At 41.3% G+C, this 17,620-nt stretch overlaps 1 protein-coding gene across 3 annotated transcripts in view; it reads left to right on the top strand.

The window, feature by feature from the left end:
- Positions 1-436: 436 nt before the first annotated feature.
- The window catches only part of KDM7A (lysine demethylase 7A), a 79,467-nt gene continuing 62,283 nt past the window's right edge, over positions 437-17,620 (top strand). Inside the window, exon 1 of one of the 3 annotated variants that reach the window (XM_082400290.1) lies at positions 437-738. In XM_082400290.1, the coding sequence (XP_082256416.1) occupies positions 545-738 (194 nt within the window). In that variant the 5' untranslated portion in view covers positions 437-544. The remainder of the gene's footprint in view (positions 739-17,620) is intronic. The other 2 variants (XM_082400289.1, XM_082400288.1) reach the window with 2 other exon arrangements.

Raw genomic sequence — 17,620 nt, 5'->3', positions numbered from 1 at the left:
AGAGCCAGAGCACACACGCAGCGTGCGCCGCTTTTCACTGCGCAGGAACTTCCCCGGCCTCTGCGTTCACTCAGAAACGCCGGAGCCGGCTGCTCGCACGCGCCCGCTGTCCCCCTCCCGGGGCCGCGCTCCCCGCGCCACCCCGCGTGTCCTCAGGGAGCCTCTGCCTCCCTCCGCCTCCCCCGCCCCGCGTGCCCTTCAGCCTGTCCCTCCGCCGGGCTGACGCGAGAGGAGCGCGGCGCGCGCGCCGGCGGCAGGACGACGTGCGCGAGACGCACGGCCCCGCGCGGAGCGCCGGAAGGAGCCGGGCCGGGACCTCGCGCATCGTGCGCGCGCCGCCGCCAGCCGCCCGCGGCCCCCTCCCCCCCACCCAGCGCCCGGCTGTGGCATCGCGCGCGCGCGCGCACTGAGGCACCGCCGCCGCCGCCGCCGCCGCCGCCGCGGCTGCTGCTCCGGCTGCTGCAGGAGGCGGCGCTGGCTGGCGGCTGCGCTCGCTCCAGTCGGCAAGCGGAGCAGCGAGCGAGCGTGTGTGTGTTTTTTAAAGATGGCCGGAGCGGCGGCGGCGGTGGCCGCGGGAGCAGCAGCTGGAGCCGCCGCGGCAGCCGTGTCGGTAGCGGCTCCGGGCCGGGCCTCGGCGCCCCCGCCGCCCCCGCCGGTGTACTGTGTGTGCCGGCAGCCGTACGACGTGAACCGCTTCATGATCGAGTGCGATATCTGCAAGGACTGGTTCCACGGCAGGTAAATAAGCCCCTTCTAGCCCCGCCGCCGCCGCCGGCCACCGGCCAACCGCCGCCTTCGCCGCTCCGGCCGCCCGCGCCGCCCTCCGCCCGGCCGCCGCACTGAGCGCCGAGGGGCCCCGGCGCCGAGCCCCCGGCCCGGGCAGCGGGGCGCGCGGGGCCCCGGGCTCGCCGGGCGCCGGGCGGGCTACGGGGGCTGGTGGGATCGCCCGGCCGGGCGAAGAGTCGCCACAACAAACGGGAACAAAGGGGACCAGCCGAGAAGTTGGCAGGGGGAGACCGGGGCGAGGGGACGCGTCCGGGGCAGGCGCCGGCGGAGGCGGCGGGCGGAGCGCCGGCCCGGCCCGCCGCCCCTCGCCGCACCCGCAGCCCGCCGCCGCCCCGCCCGCCCGGGGCTCCCGGCCCGGAGTCGCCGCCCGGCCGGCCGCCGAGCCCGGCCGGCCGCCGCGCCTTCCTTCCGGGCGGCGACCGGCTGGCCCCGGCCCGGGGTCTCCAGAAATTGCCCTCCTTCCCCCCGCCTCCGCCCGCGGGTCGCGGTCGCGCCCCCTTCCCCGGTCTTTATCAAACTTCCTCGGCCGCAGGGCGCTGAGACGGGGGCGTCGGTAGCGCCAGCCCGGCGGGGCTCCGCGGAGTAAACAGAGCAACAGATGAGGCACTTTCGGGGACTTGAAAGATGCCAGTCGGAAGTTCGGGCCGGGGGTCCCGGGCGGGGCGGCGGGGCGGCTCGGGTCGTGGCCTCCACCCGCCACCCGGGCGCAACCCGTCCCGGCGGGGGTGGAGCGGATGGAGTGGGCAGCGGGGCCCGAAGGGACAGCCTCTCGTCCCCAACCCCCCGCGTCGCCCCCGCGCCGCAGCCCAAACTTTACAAAGAGTGAAATTTCCTGTCGCCCGAGGGGCCGGCGACAGCCGGGCGGCCCGGGGCTAGCGCCCGGGGGCCTGGTGCGGGCGAACTTTCGCCGGACGGTGGGGATTTCGGGTCGGGTGGCGGGGGCGGCGAGCGTCGCCCTCTGCCTCGGCCGCCGCCTGTGTTTCGGGTTTGACGTTTGTGAGAGCTTGGGCCGCCTCCGCCGCCGAGCCGCCGACTCGTGTGTTTTGTAATCAAAGTGTGAGGCTAATAAAGGGCGGCGCCACAGCCTCTTGACTCCGGCGTGGGAGGGATTCGCAGGCATTTAAACAAAGAAACTAGTTGAGGTTGGGCTCCCAAAGTCCTTATTTGGGTCTTGTGGCAAAGCCTGCGGTCACTTTTAGGTGATGCAGGTTTCCCGAGCACCGTTTCATGTCGTATCTGGGCGAGAGTACGCTCGCGGGTAAGAGCAGATATGGTGACTGTGATTGTAGGAAGTGTCCTTTGATTGACAGCAGGACATTTAAATACAGCCTCCGCTCCCCCCCTCCCCAATTTTGCAGAAACGCTACACGACCAGGCCAGATGTCTTAGTCTCCCTCTACTGGACCTGGGAGAGAAAACCAGTTAAATTACAGCGTTCTTGTCAGTGTTTAGTGCTAGGTACAGTTGGTTTTATTTAATTTTCAGCTACAGCTAGTTTTCATCAGTTTTCAGGTTGCACAGTTCTGACAGCACAACAACAGAGGGGGGAAAAAAACCCCAACAAATTGTCACTGTAAAAGAAGGACAGCATCCTTATTTTGTATATCAGATAATCTTTTAATAGTCTGGTGTATGCTGGGAATGTTATTGCAAATGTGCCGCTTTGTAATAAGAATAAATTATGTAAAGTGCTTTCTTTATTACTTGAAACCGATGTTTCGCCTATATTTTGATTGTATGTAAAACTGAAATATGAAGATACCAAGTTTTGCCAATTCTATTTCTACATCCTCTTTTCCCATCATAGGCAACCAGAATAGAGATTATCCAAAAATCTAGGTTACATATAGAATAAAACCCAAATCCCTGGTGATTATGTAAATACTTATTTTTTTCAAAGAACTATTTTAGCTGCATAAGAAATTTGTCCCATGGTACAATGTAGAGACTTGATGGGTTAATAAATTTTTGGCTACAATTTTATTTATCTTAATTTAAGTAACACTATAACCATGAAAAGCTGCAGGTAGTTTATGGAGAATTTTGTTAATACATTTAAATACAAATTCATAAATAGGAGGAGTTGAAGGGAGAATAAAGAGGCTGTGTGTGAAGGAGGGAGAGCAGGGCCAAAACAAGTATGGTCTCCTTTGTCACATAGATTTGTGTGACTTTATATCTGTGGAAGTGACTTTGAAAAGTGCTTTTTGAACCCAGGGCTTTTTTGACCAGCAATCCTTGATAAGTTAATGTGATTCAGATGTCAAAAGTTAGAAAATTTAGTGATAATGTCCTGCCATGCTTATTAGCAAGTTTAATTCTTAATGAAACATTGGTAATTTGGGGTCCATATGTTTTTCCTGTAATCAATATTTACTTTGTTTATTGTACCACAGAATGAATGCTTTGTTGAACACAGCAAAATGTTCCTTAGGTATTAATTATTAAACAACTGTCATTTGCTTATGTGAGAATTGGCCCCTAAAGTACCAAAGTACAACTTTAACCCCCATGCTCAGCTTTCCTTTGGTTTCCAGGGATGGTCCATCTGCAGAAGAGAAAGAGAGGGTAGGAGGGTGGATACAGAGAATTGTCTTTCCTGGATAACTTCTTGGTACTTTTATTTTTTTCGAGTAGAAGAATTTTTTAAACTCAAGGAGTCAGTAGATTTTGGTATAAATTTGGGTTAACTCTGCCTGGAGTTTCTGACATCTGGAAATCCGAAAAGTTTTTGCCCTAATTTATCCTGAGTGGGAAGGAAGATCCTCCCTTGATGCTTTTTAGCCAGGCATGAGGGCAGATGGAATCAGCTTCCTCCAGGTTTGAGGCTTTTGAACTTTGACTGCATCCTTGGTGTTCAGGAATTCCAGTCCCTCAGTCTGCCTAAGCCTTTTCTGTAAGTGAGAGGGGAAAAGAACATGTGCCCAGGGTACAACATATAATTGATACCTTAGGGGCAGCAAGCTGAGGAATTAACAGGATTTTCCTGGGCAGGTTCCTTCCAACCTAGAGATGGAGTTTTTCCTCTCTGAGTCCTTGGTGGAAGTAAGACAATGGAGATCTTTCTTGACAATGCCCTACCCCCTACTAATCTCTAGGATAGATGTCTTTCATAGAGCTTTTATATCATCCTATGCAAAATGGCATCATTGCCCTGATTCAGTTGTATTATAATGTCTTTTGTCTCCCCATTATAATGTAAACACCTTTATTTATTAGTCTTGTTAGTCATATATTCATGTTGATTGGCAAAAGTAACATATTGTAGAAAAATTGAGAGGTATAGAAGAGAATCAAGAATATGAAATTACCCATGTCTTCCAGTGATTACCAGTATTTTAACATTTAAGGTATACATATGTATTTTTAAAAATGAAACAAAACTAGGAATTTATTTATGCGTTCTACTGTTACCTATCATTCATTAATGTATACTTTTTCCTATATCTTTAATGTTCTTTGAGAAACATTTTCAGTGGCTGCATAGAGTTTAATTTCATGGAAGTACAATACATTTCAAAATCATTCTCCTCATGTTAGTTTTTTACTTTGTTTACTAGTTTTTCTTCTATTTCCTAATGATGGATGGTTGATTGACATCCTTCTGAATAAACCATTGTTGAGCATCTCTAATCATTTCCTTAGAATAAATCAAATGAGTTAATACATGTAAAACACTTAGAAGAAGATCTGGCCCATGTAAATACTCAGTAAGAAATTTCCTTGAAGTAGAGTTATTAGTCACAGGGCATAGATATTTTTAGACTTCTTGTGCCTATTGCCAGAATGTCTTTCAGAAAGGTTATTTCAGTTTATACTCCCACCTACTGCCTACTTGCGTTTCCCTGGATTCTCACTAAGGTATTATTAACCATTATCTCCCTCCCCCCGGCCCCCCCAAAAAACCCCCAAACAAACAAAAATGTTGCCATTCTGCAGATACCAAAAGACATACCCATGAACCCAGAAGCCCATTCATGGCAGCACTATTCATATTATCCCCAAACTGGAGCAACTTAACTATCATCAATAGTCGATCATATAAACTGTGGTATAATCATAAAATGGAATGCTACTTAGCCATAAAGAAGGAATGCACTACTGTTGTATGCAACAACGTGGGTGAATCCCACGGATATAAGGTTGAGCAAAAGAAGACCGACATGAAAGCATATACTGTTTGATTCTACTTATATGAAGTTCAAGTACAGGCATAATTGAGTAGAAGTCAGACTAGTATTGATACTCACCTCTCTGGGGGTATTTACTGAGAGGAGGCTCAAGGGAGCTTCTGAGGTGCAGGAAATGTTCTATATCTTGGTCTTGGGTTGTTGTTACATGAGTGTATACAGATGGAAAAGTTCACCGAGCTGTAATGGGCACTGAAGATTTTTTTAAAACTTTATTACACTTCAAACATTAAAATAAAAAGTTTAAAAAGTTAAAAATTTGCCACTTTAGTAGCTGACACATAGTATTTTGTAATTTTACTTCATTTCTTTTTCCGGACACAAGGGACTGCCTCTTGTGTTTTATCAAGTATGCTGTTGGCTTTGGCCCAGTTTGCAGTATGCCTGGCGCTGTTCTTGGTGCTAGGAATATAGCGATGAACAAAGTCCTTGCTATCCTGTAACTTACATTCTGTGGAGGTGGGGATGGTGGGGAAGTGGGATAGTTGAGTAAATATACATGGCAAAAGAATGCTAAGTGCTGTGAAGAAAAATTGAGTTAGGAGAAGAGAGAGGACTGGGGGTGGTATAAGGCTGCTTTCATACGGTGTGATTATGGAAGGCTTTGTGAAGGAGCCATTTGAACACTAGAAAATTTTGGATTTCACTCAGAGCAAATAGTCAAATATTTTGAGTGGAGGAATAAACGATCTGACTTAACCTTTAAAAGGTTCACTCTGGCTGCTACATGGAGAAAATACTGGAGGGGGAGGCAAAGGTGACAGGCAGGTGAGTAAGAAAGCTATTGTGATAATCCAGGTGAGGGATGATTTTAAATGTTTGAGTGGTTTTGGTAATTTACAAATGTCCTATATTAATTTTCATTCCTGAAGTTTGAATGAACGAAGAGCCTGGTTTATGGGGATAGAAGCATTTTACCTAGAATAATGCTACTGGATAGGAGTTTCTCAGCTACTCACTCTTAGAGTCCCAGGAACTCAGCCGAACACTTAGTGAATGCTTTGCCAAGTTCTAGGCACTGTCTAACTGCGTTAGCTGTATTAATTAACTCATCTAACTCTCACTGTAACCTTGCTGGGTAAGTGTTATTATCATCTCCATTTTACAGATGAGGAATCTGAGGGTTGAGAGGTTGGTAACTTTCCCAGGGTTGCAGAGCTAGAAGGTCATAGAGCCAGACCTGATCTCTGTCTCTGTCGTGGGGTGGGGGTGGGGGAGGGGTGTGATGCAGGTAAAACAGATGTGCCAGAGCTCCAGAGAAATACATCTGTAAACATCTTCCTTTTTTCCCTTTATTAAAATTATTTTCTTTGGCGTAAATATGTTTACAATGATCATAACTGCCTTGGGAACAGAGTATGAAATCATTATTTGAAAAGTTTTATAATTAACTCTGTTTCATCCTTATTATAATGGATTTCTTATTGGAGCGTATTTTGATTTTTCTTAATGTTAAGGATGGGAATTATTTTTAAAATTTGTTTTATCTACGTTTCTGCTTAATGATCAAGTCTTTTAGTATTATAAACTTAATAGGTGAACATGTATCTCCCTGTAAGAGACAAAAAGTCCATTTATTGAGTTTCTCAACATCTTTTTTTGATGTGACAGTTTATCATAGGAGAATATATGAGTATTTTCTTCATATGTTTCACTTATAATAGTATTCTACATATATACTCAATTTTGCTATTTGAACTAAAATATGTTGTGAAATGGAGTCTTATCTCAGAATGCTTAGTGGCACTAACATATAGTTCTCTCATCAAGCTTTAAAACTTTTTAAACCATCAGTTTGGGGCAGATTTCTGCTTGGTATGCTGTCATATCCTGCGTTCTTAGGTATGAAATTGAGTTTACTGAACACGTAAAGGGGATGAATGCCTTTATATTTGATGGTCTGACATGGTGGGGCTCAAGAATAAGAACAGAACAGGAGTAAGTAAAGGAATTTGATTATAAAGCAAGCTTTGGTTGGTTTGAGCAGTTGAAACCCCACAATAATTTGCACAGTTTTTGAACAGTTGGTCAGTGCTGATGTTGCAGCTGCTACCAAGTGTCTAATTCTTTTTGGAAGTCACATTTTATTACTGTAGTGATTGCCTACTTACTTTTACATTAATATTAATATTATACTTTTTCCATTAATTATGGTGTGAATAAATGGTAACATGATTTTTTAAAAAAAATTAATTAATTAATTTATTTTTGGCTGTGTTGGATCTTTGTTGCTGTGCGTGGGCTTTCTCCAGTTGCGGCGAGCCGGGCTACTCTTCGTTGCAGTGGCAGGCTTCTCTTTGTGGTGGCTTCTCTTGTTGCGGAGCACGGGCTCTAGGCAGGTGGGCTTCAGTAGTTGTGGCTCACGGGCTCTAGAGCGCAGGCGCAGTAGTTGTGGCGCACGGGCTTAGTTGCTCCATGGCACGTGGGATCTTCCCAGACCAGGGCTTGAACCCGTGTCTCCTGCATTGGCAGGCGGATTCTTAACCACTACACCACCAGGGAAGTCCGACATATGATTTTTGTATGTATTTGTGTGAGCCCTGGTTCCTTTTATTGGAGAATGGTTGTTAGAAACCAAGGTCTGGCACTCGGTAGGCTCATTGCTTCTAGACGTTCTCAGTGGACAGAACTAGGAAATACTCTAATCACGCACATGCACACACACCTGTATTTGTGTTTATGTCTATTTGTACTAAAACCATAAAACTTTATAGTGATACCTTTGATTCTAATCTAACACCACAGGGTTCATTTTAAACTTCCCCCTTTCCTTACTGTTGACTTTGTTGACTAACAGAAACGCAGCTCTCATTATCTACAATATATTTATTTGTTCAATCCTAGTGTATACATAAAGTACATAAAGTAGTTCTCAAATTGCTAACCCATAACCTTCTGAGAAACCCAGTTTGCTAAGTAGATTACAGTATTTGTGTGTAGGTTTTGTTTTGTTTTGTTTTTGTCTTTAGCCTTATAATATCTAGGCAGAAAACCGTTTTCTAAAGTTAACTTCTTTTCTTCTACTTTAGTGTGTTATTTATTTGTAATATAGTTCAGGTTTATTTGTTACTGTTTATGTTGCCTTTTGGATTCCTCCTCTGTCCTGGTTGGTTTTAATTGTTGGTTTATATTTTGGGTATGTGGAACATTACTGTGGTTCTAAGAAGCCAGAAGTTACATGAAAAGGTATACTCAGAAGTGTCTTGCCCTCTTCACTCCTCCTACCCCTCCCGGTCCCCCATCTCCCCGATCCCCACGAGTGATCATTCTCTTTAGTTTCTGGTTTATCCTTTCTGTGTGGAGTTTTTTGTTCATTTTCCCACAAATGTGCAGATCCTTGTGTGTTTTCTTATATCTACTTTTTTTTACACTGTGTAGCATACGATGAATACTCTTCACTTTGCTTTTTTTTACTTGACGGTGTATACTGGAAATCACTCCATGTCAGTTCATAGAGCTCTTCTTTATTCTTTTTAACAGCTGTACGGTACTCCTTTGTGTGCATGTACCCTGTTTTATTCATCCATTTTCTTGTGTATGGGCATTTAGGTTGTTTATCACATTTTATAGTTATAAACAATGCTGTAATGAATAACCTTGTGCATATGTATTTTCATATTAATGGAGGTATATCTTCAGGTTAGATTGCTAGAAGTGGGATTACTTGGTCAGAAGATTAAGTGCATTGTTTTGTCAGGATTACCAGATTTCCCTCCAGAATGGTTGGACTAGCTTTCATTCCCACCAGCAGTGTAGGAAAGTGCAGCTTTCTCCACATTCTTGTCATCAGGATGTGTTGTCATGTTTTTAATCTTTGCCAATCTGATAGGTGACAAATGGTATCCACATTTTGATCTGCATAGCTCTAATTACAAATGAGTTTGAACAACTTTTCATGGGGCTGAGGGCCATTTTCCTTCCTTCTTTCTTTCTTTCTTTTCTTTTTTTTTTTTTTTTTTTTTTTTAGAATCATCTGTTTATATATTCTGAGAGCCCCTGCATGTGTTTGAGCAAGCATACCATGGGATGGTTAATGGAAACTAGTTGAACGTTAAGATTCACTTACTGGCATGGACATATATACACTACCAAATGTAAAATAGATAGCTAGTGGGAAGAAGCCGCATAGCACAGGGAGATCAGCTCGGTGCCCTGTGACCACCTAGAGGGGTGGGATAGGGAGGATGGGAGGGAGATGCAAGAGGGAGGAGATATGGGAATATACGTATATGTATAGCTGATTCACTTTGCTATAAAGCAGAAACTAATACACCATTGTAAAGCAGTTATACTCCAATAAAGATGTTAAAAAAAAGAAGATTCACTTACTGGGTTGGTTTGTCATTCATCTCAATATTGCTAGCCACCATGATGGTTTTGACTTTAATTTCAATTTTTGTGGGTTTTTTGGAGAAAATTTCAAACATAAACAAATAAATAGGATTATATAATAGGCTTCCAGATAACCATCACTCCACCTTAGTGATTATCAATTCATTCATGACCAATCTTGTTTCATCTAACCCTGCCCCCATTTCCCTTGCACTTGGTGTTATTCTGAAGCGAACTGGTGATGTGTCATTATATCTGTGAGTATTTCAGCATGTATATCTATTAAGATAAGGGCCCTTTTAAGAAAAACTACAATACCTTTAAAACAACTAAAAATAATTGAAAATTGTGTAATATCAGTATTCAGTGTTCAAATTTTCAGTTGTATCATAAATGTCATAATATTTTTTAGTATTTTGGTGTAGTAAATAGTAAATACAGTAACTTTTGGTATTATAGTTTGAATCAAGGTCCAAATAAGGTCCACACATTATGATTAGTTGATGTGTCTCTTAATCCGTAGCAGTGGTTCTCAACTGGGTGCGATTTCGCCTCCCAGGGGACACTTGGCAATGTCTAGAGACATTTTTTATTTTGGCAGGGGGATGGGGTGGGGTTGTTCCTGGCGTGTCATAGGCAGAGGGCAGGGATGCTGCTAAACGTCCCGCACAGAGCAGCTCCTACGAGAGAGGATTCTCTGATCCTAAATGTCAGTAGTGCTGCTGTTGGAAAACCCTCATCTGTAGATTTTCCTCATGTTTGTTTTCTTCCTTTGCAATTTATTTGTTGCAGAAAGTGGTTGTTTATCCTCTAAAGTTTTCCACTTTCTGGATTTTGCTTATTACATCCTTGCAGTATCTTTCAACATGTTCCTCTCTTTCCTGTAAATTGGTAGTTGGAGCTAGATAAGCTTGATCAGATTCAGGTTTTTCCCGCCAAGAATATTTTGTAAGTGGGTGGTGTAGTCTTCTATCAGGAGGCATGAAATGTCTGGTTGTTTCTCTTTTTGTCATGTTTGCTGCCATTGATCAGTGCCAGTATCCATTCATACATTCATTAGCAGTTGCAAAATGATATTTTAATTATAAAATTTCTTCTTCATTTGTTAGCTGGAATACTTCTATAAAGAGAAAACTTTCCTTCGTCTGCTCCTTTGGTTACCATTTGTATAGGAGAGGTAGATTTAAACGCTTGATTCGGGCTTCCCTGCTGGCGCAGTGATGAAGAATCCGCTTGCCAATGCAGGGGACGTGGGTTTGAGCCCTGGTCCGGGAAGATCTCACATGCCGCGGAGCAACTAAACCGGTGTGCCACAACTACTGAGCCTGCGCTCTAGAGGCTGTGAGCCACAACTACTGAACCCGCATGCCACAACTGCTGAAGCCCGCATGCCTGGAGCCTGTGCTCTGCAACAAGAGAAGCCACCGCAATGAGAAGCCCGCGCACCATGACGAAGAGAAAGGTCACCACAACTAGAGAAAGCCCGTGCGCAGCAACGAAGACCCAACGCAGCCAAAAATAAAATAAATAAATTAAAAAAAAATGATAATAAGATGGGGGAATTCCCTAAAAACAAAAAAAAAGCTTGATTCTTTCCCTTCATCACTAGTTTTGAAATTCATTGGCTCATTAGCATCCTCTATTGGTTATTAAAGGAAAAATTCAGTGTATAATATTTATTAGCTTTAAGTAATATGAAGTAAAATGGTGAATTTTAAAAAAGGTCCGTGTCTCCTTGGACCACATAACTTGTAATTAAAAAACAAAAACAAACCCCCAAAAATCTGGTGAGAAATTCAAGCAATATAGAAGGATAAAAAAGTGAAATGTGAGACATTCACAGAAAGACAGACAAGATGAAAAGGCAGAGGGCTATATACCAGATGAAGGAACAAGATAAAACCCCAGAAAAATAACTAAATGAAGTGGAGATAGGCAACCTTCCAGAAAAAGAATTCAGAATAATGATAGTGAAGATGATCCAGGACCTCGGAATAAGAATGGAGACAAAGATCGAGAAGATGCAAGAAATGTTTAACAAAGAGTTAGAAAAATTAAAGAACAAACAAACAGATGAACAATACAATAACTGAAATGAAAACTACACTAGAAGGAATCAATAGCAGAATAACTGAGGCAGAAGAACGGATAAGTGACCTGGAAGACAGAATGGTGGAATTCACTGCTGCAGAACAGACTAAAGAAAAAAGAATGAAAAGAAATGAAGACAGCCTAAGAGACCTCTGGGACAACATTAAACGCAACAACATTCGCATTATAGGGGTCCCAGAAGGAGAAGAGAGAGAGAAAGGACCAGAGAAAATATTTGAAGAGATTATAGTCGAAAACTTCCCTAACATGGGAAAGGAAATAGCCACCCAAGTCCAGGAAGTGCAGCAAGTCCCATACAGGATAAACCCAAGGAGAAACACGCTGAGACACATAGTAATCAAAGTGGCAAAAATTAAAGACAGAGAAAAATTATTGAAAGCAGCAAGGGCAAAACGACAAATAACATACAAGGGAACTCCCATAAGGTTAACAGCTGATTTCTCAGCAGAAACTCTACAGGCCAGAAGGGAGTGGCATGATACACTTAAAGTGATGAAAGGGAAGAACCTACAACCAAGATTACTCTACCCGGCAAGGATCTCATTCAGATTTGATGGAGAAGTCAAAAGCTTTACAGACAAGCAAAAGCTAAGAGAATTCAGCACCACCAAACCAGCTCTACAACAAATGCTAAAGGAACTTCTCTAAGCGGGAAACACAAGAGAAGAAAAGGACATACAAAAACAAACCCAAAACAATTAAGAAAATGGTCATAGGAACATACATATCGATAATTACCTTAAACGTGAATGGATTAAATGCTCCAACCAAAAGACATAGACTGGCTGAATGGATACAAAAACAAGACCCATATATATGCTGTCTACAAGAGACCCACTTCAGACCTAGGGACACATACAGACTGAAAGTGAGGGGATGGAAAAAGATATTCCATGCAAATGGAAATCAAAAGAAAGCTGGAGTAGCTATACTCATATCAGATAAAATAGACTTTAAAATAAAGAATGTTACAAGAAACAAGGAAGGACACTACATAATGATCAAGGGATCAATCCAAGAAGAAGATATAACAATTATAAATATATATGCACTCAACATAGGAGCACCTCAATACATAAGGCAACTGCTAACAGCTATAAAAGAGGAAATTGACAGTAACACAATAATAGTGGGGGACTTTAACAGCCCACTTACACCAATGGACAGATCATCCAAAATGAAAATAAATAAGGAAACAGAAGCTTTAAATGACACAATAGACCAGATTTAATTGATATTTATAGGACATTCCATCCAAAAACAGCAGATTACACTTTCTTCTCAAGTGCACATGGAACATTCTCCAGGATACATCACATCTTGGGTCACAAATCAAGCCTCAGTAAATTTAAGAAAATTGAAATCATATCAAGCATCTTTTCTGACCACAATGCTATGAGATTAGAAATGAATTACAGGGAAAAAAACGTAAAAAACACAAACACATGGAAGCTAAACAGTAGATTACTAAATAACCAAGAGATCACTGAAGAAATCAAAGAGGAAATCAAAAAATACCTAGAGACAAATGACAATGAAAACACGATGATCCAAAACCTATGGGATGCAGCAAAAGCAGTTTTAAGAGGGAAGTTTATAGCTATACAAGACTACCTAAAGAAACAAGAAAAATCTCAAGTAAACAATCTAACCTTACACCTAAAGGAACTAGAGAAAGAAGAACAAACAAAACCCAAAGTTAGCAGAAGGAAAGAAATCATAAAGATCAGAGCAGAAATAAATGAAATAGAAACAAAGAAAACAAGAGCAAAGATCAGTAAAACTAAAAGCTGGTTCTTTGAGAAGATAAACAAAATTGATAAGCCATTAGCCAGACTCATCAAGAAAAAGAGGGAGAGGACTCAAATCAATAAAATTAGAAATGAAAAAGGAGAAGTTACAACAGACACCGCAGAAATACAAAGCATCCTAAGAGACTACTACAGGCATCTCTATGCCAATAAAATGGACAACCTGGAAGAAATGGACAAATTCTTAGAAAGGTATAACCTTCCAAGACTGAACCAGGAAGAAACAGAATATGAACAGACCAATCACAAGTAATGAAATTGAAACTGTGATTAAAAATCTTCCAACAAACAAAAGTCCAGGACCAGATGGCTTCACAAGTGAATTCTATCAAACATTTAGAGAAGAGCTAACACCCATCCTTCTCAAACTCTTCCAAAAAATAGCAGAGGAAGGAACACTCCCAAACTCATTCTATGAGGCCACCATCACCCTGATACCAAAACCAGACAAAGATACTACAAAAAAAGAAAATTACAGACCAATATCACTGATGAATATAGATGCAAAAATCCTCAACAAAATACTAGCAAACAGAATCCAACAACACATTAAAAGGATCATACACCACGATCAAGTGGGATTTATGCCAGGGATGCAAGGATTCTTCAGTATATGCAAATCAATCAATGTGATACACCATATTAACAAATTGAAGAATAAAAACCATATGATCATCTCAATAGATGCAGAAAAAGCTTTTGACAAAATTCAACACCCATTTATGATAAAAACTCTCCAGAAAGTGGGCATAGAGGGAACCTACCTCAACATAATAAAGGCCATGTATGACAAACCCACAGCAAACATCATTCTCAATGGTGAAAAACTGGAAGCATTTCCTCTAAGATCAGGAATGAGACAAGGATGTCCACTCTCACCACTATTATTCAACATAGTTTTGGAAGCCCTAGCCACGGCAATCAGAGAAGAAAAAGAAATAAAAGGAATACAAAGTGAAAAAGAAGAAGTAAAACTGTTATTGTTTGCAGATGATATGATATTATACATAGGGAATCCTAAAGATGCCACCAGAAAACTACTAGAGCTAATCAATGAATTTGGTAAAGTTGCAGGATACAAAATTAATGCACAGAAATCTCTTGCATTCCTATACACTAATGATGAAAAATCTGAAGGAGAAATTATGGAAACACTCCCATTTACCATTGCAACAAAAAGAATAAAATACCTAGGAATAAACCTACCTAGGGAGACAAAAGACCTGTATGCAGAAAACTATAAGACACTGATGAAAGAAATTAAAGATGATACCAACAGGTGGAGAGATATACCATGTTCTTGGATTGGAAGAATCAATATTGTGAAAATGACTATACTACCCAAAGCAATCTACAGATTCAATGCAATACCTATCAAATTACCAATGGCATTTTTTACGGAACTAGAACAAATCATCTTAAAATCTGTATGGAGACACAAAAGACTCCGAATAGCCAAAGCAGTCTTGAGGGAAAAAAACGGAGCTGGAGGAATCAGACTCCCTGACTTCAGACTATACTACAAAGCTACAGTAATCAAGACAATATGGTACTGGCACAAAAACAGAAACATAGATCAATGGAACAAGATAGAAAGCCCAGAGAAACCCACGCACCTATGGTCAACTAATCTATGACAATGGAGGCAAGGATATACAGTGGAGAAAAGACAGTCTCTTCAATAAGTGGTGCTGGGAAGACTGGACAGCTACATGTAAAAGAATGAAATTAGAACACTGCCTAACACCATACACAAAAATGAACTCAAAATGGATTCGAGACCTAAATGTAAGACCGGACACTATAAAACTCTTAGAGGAAAACATAGGAAGAACACTCTTTGACATAAATCACAGCAAGATCTTTTTTGATCCACCTCCTAGAGTAATGGAAATAAAAACAAAAATAAACAAATGGGACCTAATGAAACGTCAAAGCTTTTGCACAACAAAGGAAACCGTAAACAAGACGAAAAGACAACCCTCAGAATAGGAGAAAATATTTGCAAACGAATCAACGGGCAAAGGATTAATCTCCAAAATATATAAAGAGTTCATGCAGCTCAATATTAAAGAAACAAACAACCCAATCCAAAAATGGGCAGAAGACCTAAATAGACATTTCTCCAAAGAAGACATACAGATGGCCAAGAAGCACGTGAAAAGATGCTCAACATCACTAATTATTAGAGAAATGCAAATCAAAACTACAATGACGTATCACCTCACACCAGTTAGAATGGGCATCATCAGAACATCTACAAACAACAAATGCTGGAGAGGGTGTGGAGAAAAGGGAACCCTCTTGCACTGTTGGTGGGAATGTAAATTGATACAGCCACTATGGAGAACAGTATGGAGGTTCCTTAAAAAACTAAAAATAGATTTACCATATGATCCAGCAATCCCACTACTGGGTATATACCCAGAGAAAACCATAATTCAAAAAGACACATGTACCCCAATGTTCATTGCAGCACTATTTACAATAGCCAGGACATGGAAGCAACCTAAATGCCCATCGACAGACGAATGGATAAAGAAGATGTGGTACATATATACAATGGAATATTACTCAGTCATAAAAAGGAATGAAATTGAGTCATTTGTTGAGACGTGGATGGATCTAGAGACTGTCATACAGAGTGAAGTAAGTCAGAAAGAGAAAAACAAATATCGTATATTAACGCATGTATGTGGAACCTAGAAAAATGGTATAGATGAACCGGTTTGCAGGGCAGAAGTTGAGACACAGATGTAGAGAACAGACATATGGACACCAAGGGGGGAAAACTGTGGTGGGGTGGGGATGGTGGTGTGCTGAATTGGGCGATTGGGATTGACATGTATACACTGATTTGTATAAAATTGATGACTAATAAGAACCTGCAGTATAAAAAAACAAACAAAACAACTAATACTAAACTTTCATTGGGTTATCTCTATGGAAATATGTTAATATAAATGTTTCAGACATTATGTGAAATTTCTAAAAATCTTATATGTTCTGGTATAATGTTATGTCATAATTCTAGTTATTACTTTAAAATGTATATCTCAGAAAAAACTTAATGTCCTTGTCAATTGCACTATTATGAACTTTCATCAAATCTTTAACCGTGGTCATTTTTAAGTCTTTTGTCAGTTACAGACAGTTCTGGGTGTACTCTGATGCTTTTGCAAATATGTTCCTATAAAAGGGTTTCATCGTCAAGGAATTCATAGGAAAGACTCTGACAAGTACAGGTTTCTGGTAACTGTACTGCTGAACTGAATGAATAAGCATTTTCAGAACTCTAATGAAAAACTGATGAACTCATAAAAGTGCTAACAAAAGGTCAAGATGAAAAAAAAAATTAATTACATGGGACTGAGTGAACTGATGAGGATGATTATAATTTTTGTGACTTTCTGTTTGAATTAAAAAAAAAATCCCACAAGGACTCAGAGGCAAAGAATATAGAAATCAATTTTCACTGCAAAGTAAAGGAGCTGTTACAGTGGAGGATTACTGGATTGAATGTCAATATTATAACATAGTATGAGTGTGTTTCGTGTTTGGTAATTGCAGTCATTGTTGCTTTTGTTGTGGTCATCCATTTACAATGCTTGGTGTCAGTCTGTTTATCTCTTGTAAAAATAAAATACAGTGTGTGTGTGTGTGTGTGTGTGTGTGTGGAAAAAAAAAAAGATGCTATAAACATCTGAAAAAAAAAAAGTGAAAAGTGAAAGTCTCTTGTCTCCTTCCTACAGTCCTCTTTCCCCAGTGGTAAACACCATTAACAATTTTGAATTTCCATCCAGATGGAAGGGTTCATATACGGTATACATGGTTTTGTACCTTGCTCTTTTTCATTTATTAAAATATTCTGCAGGTCTGGGAGAGATTTTCACATCAGCATATACAGATATCTCATTCTTTTTAATGGCTGTGTAGAATTCCATTCTGTGGATTTACCATAATTTACCTGGTTCTCTGTTGAGGAATTCTTCAGCTGGTTTCTCTTCTCTCTCTCTCTCTTCCTCTCTTTTTCTTGTATTTACTTAATAGTGCTGCAATGTATATAGATTTGTGTGTTTATCTTTATTCTTGATGAGCATTTACATATTCTTAAGGTAAGTTCCTACATTATACAATTTGAAATTGTTTTTAGCTGTAGTCCTATTTACAATTTATTTTCTAAAGGGACTGTGGATCAAAGACGGGAAGCATAAGGAACACTGGTACTGAAATATAAGTTTGATGAACTTAAACATACTAACTATGCACACATAAGATACTTCTTTACCAGTATGTAAGTTGCATTCATCTGGTAATTCTAATACATCAAAAAATCATCGTTAGAGGCAATAGAATGACATATCCAATTTGTATTTTATTATGGGGAGG

This window comes from Balaenoptera borealis (assembly GCF_965194805.1).
Source record: "Balaenoptera borealis genome assembly, chromosome: 7".
Classification (NCBI taxonomy): domain Eukaryota; kingdom Metazoa; phylum Chordata; class Mammalia; order Artiodactyla; family Balaenopteridae; genus Balaenoptera; species Balaenoptera borealis.
Note: the sequence above shows the minus strand (reverse complement) of the source record. Positions and strands in the feature narration are given on the sequence as shown.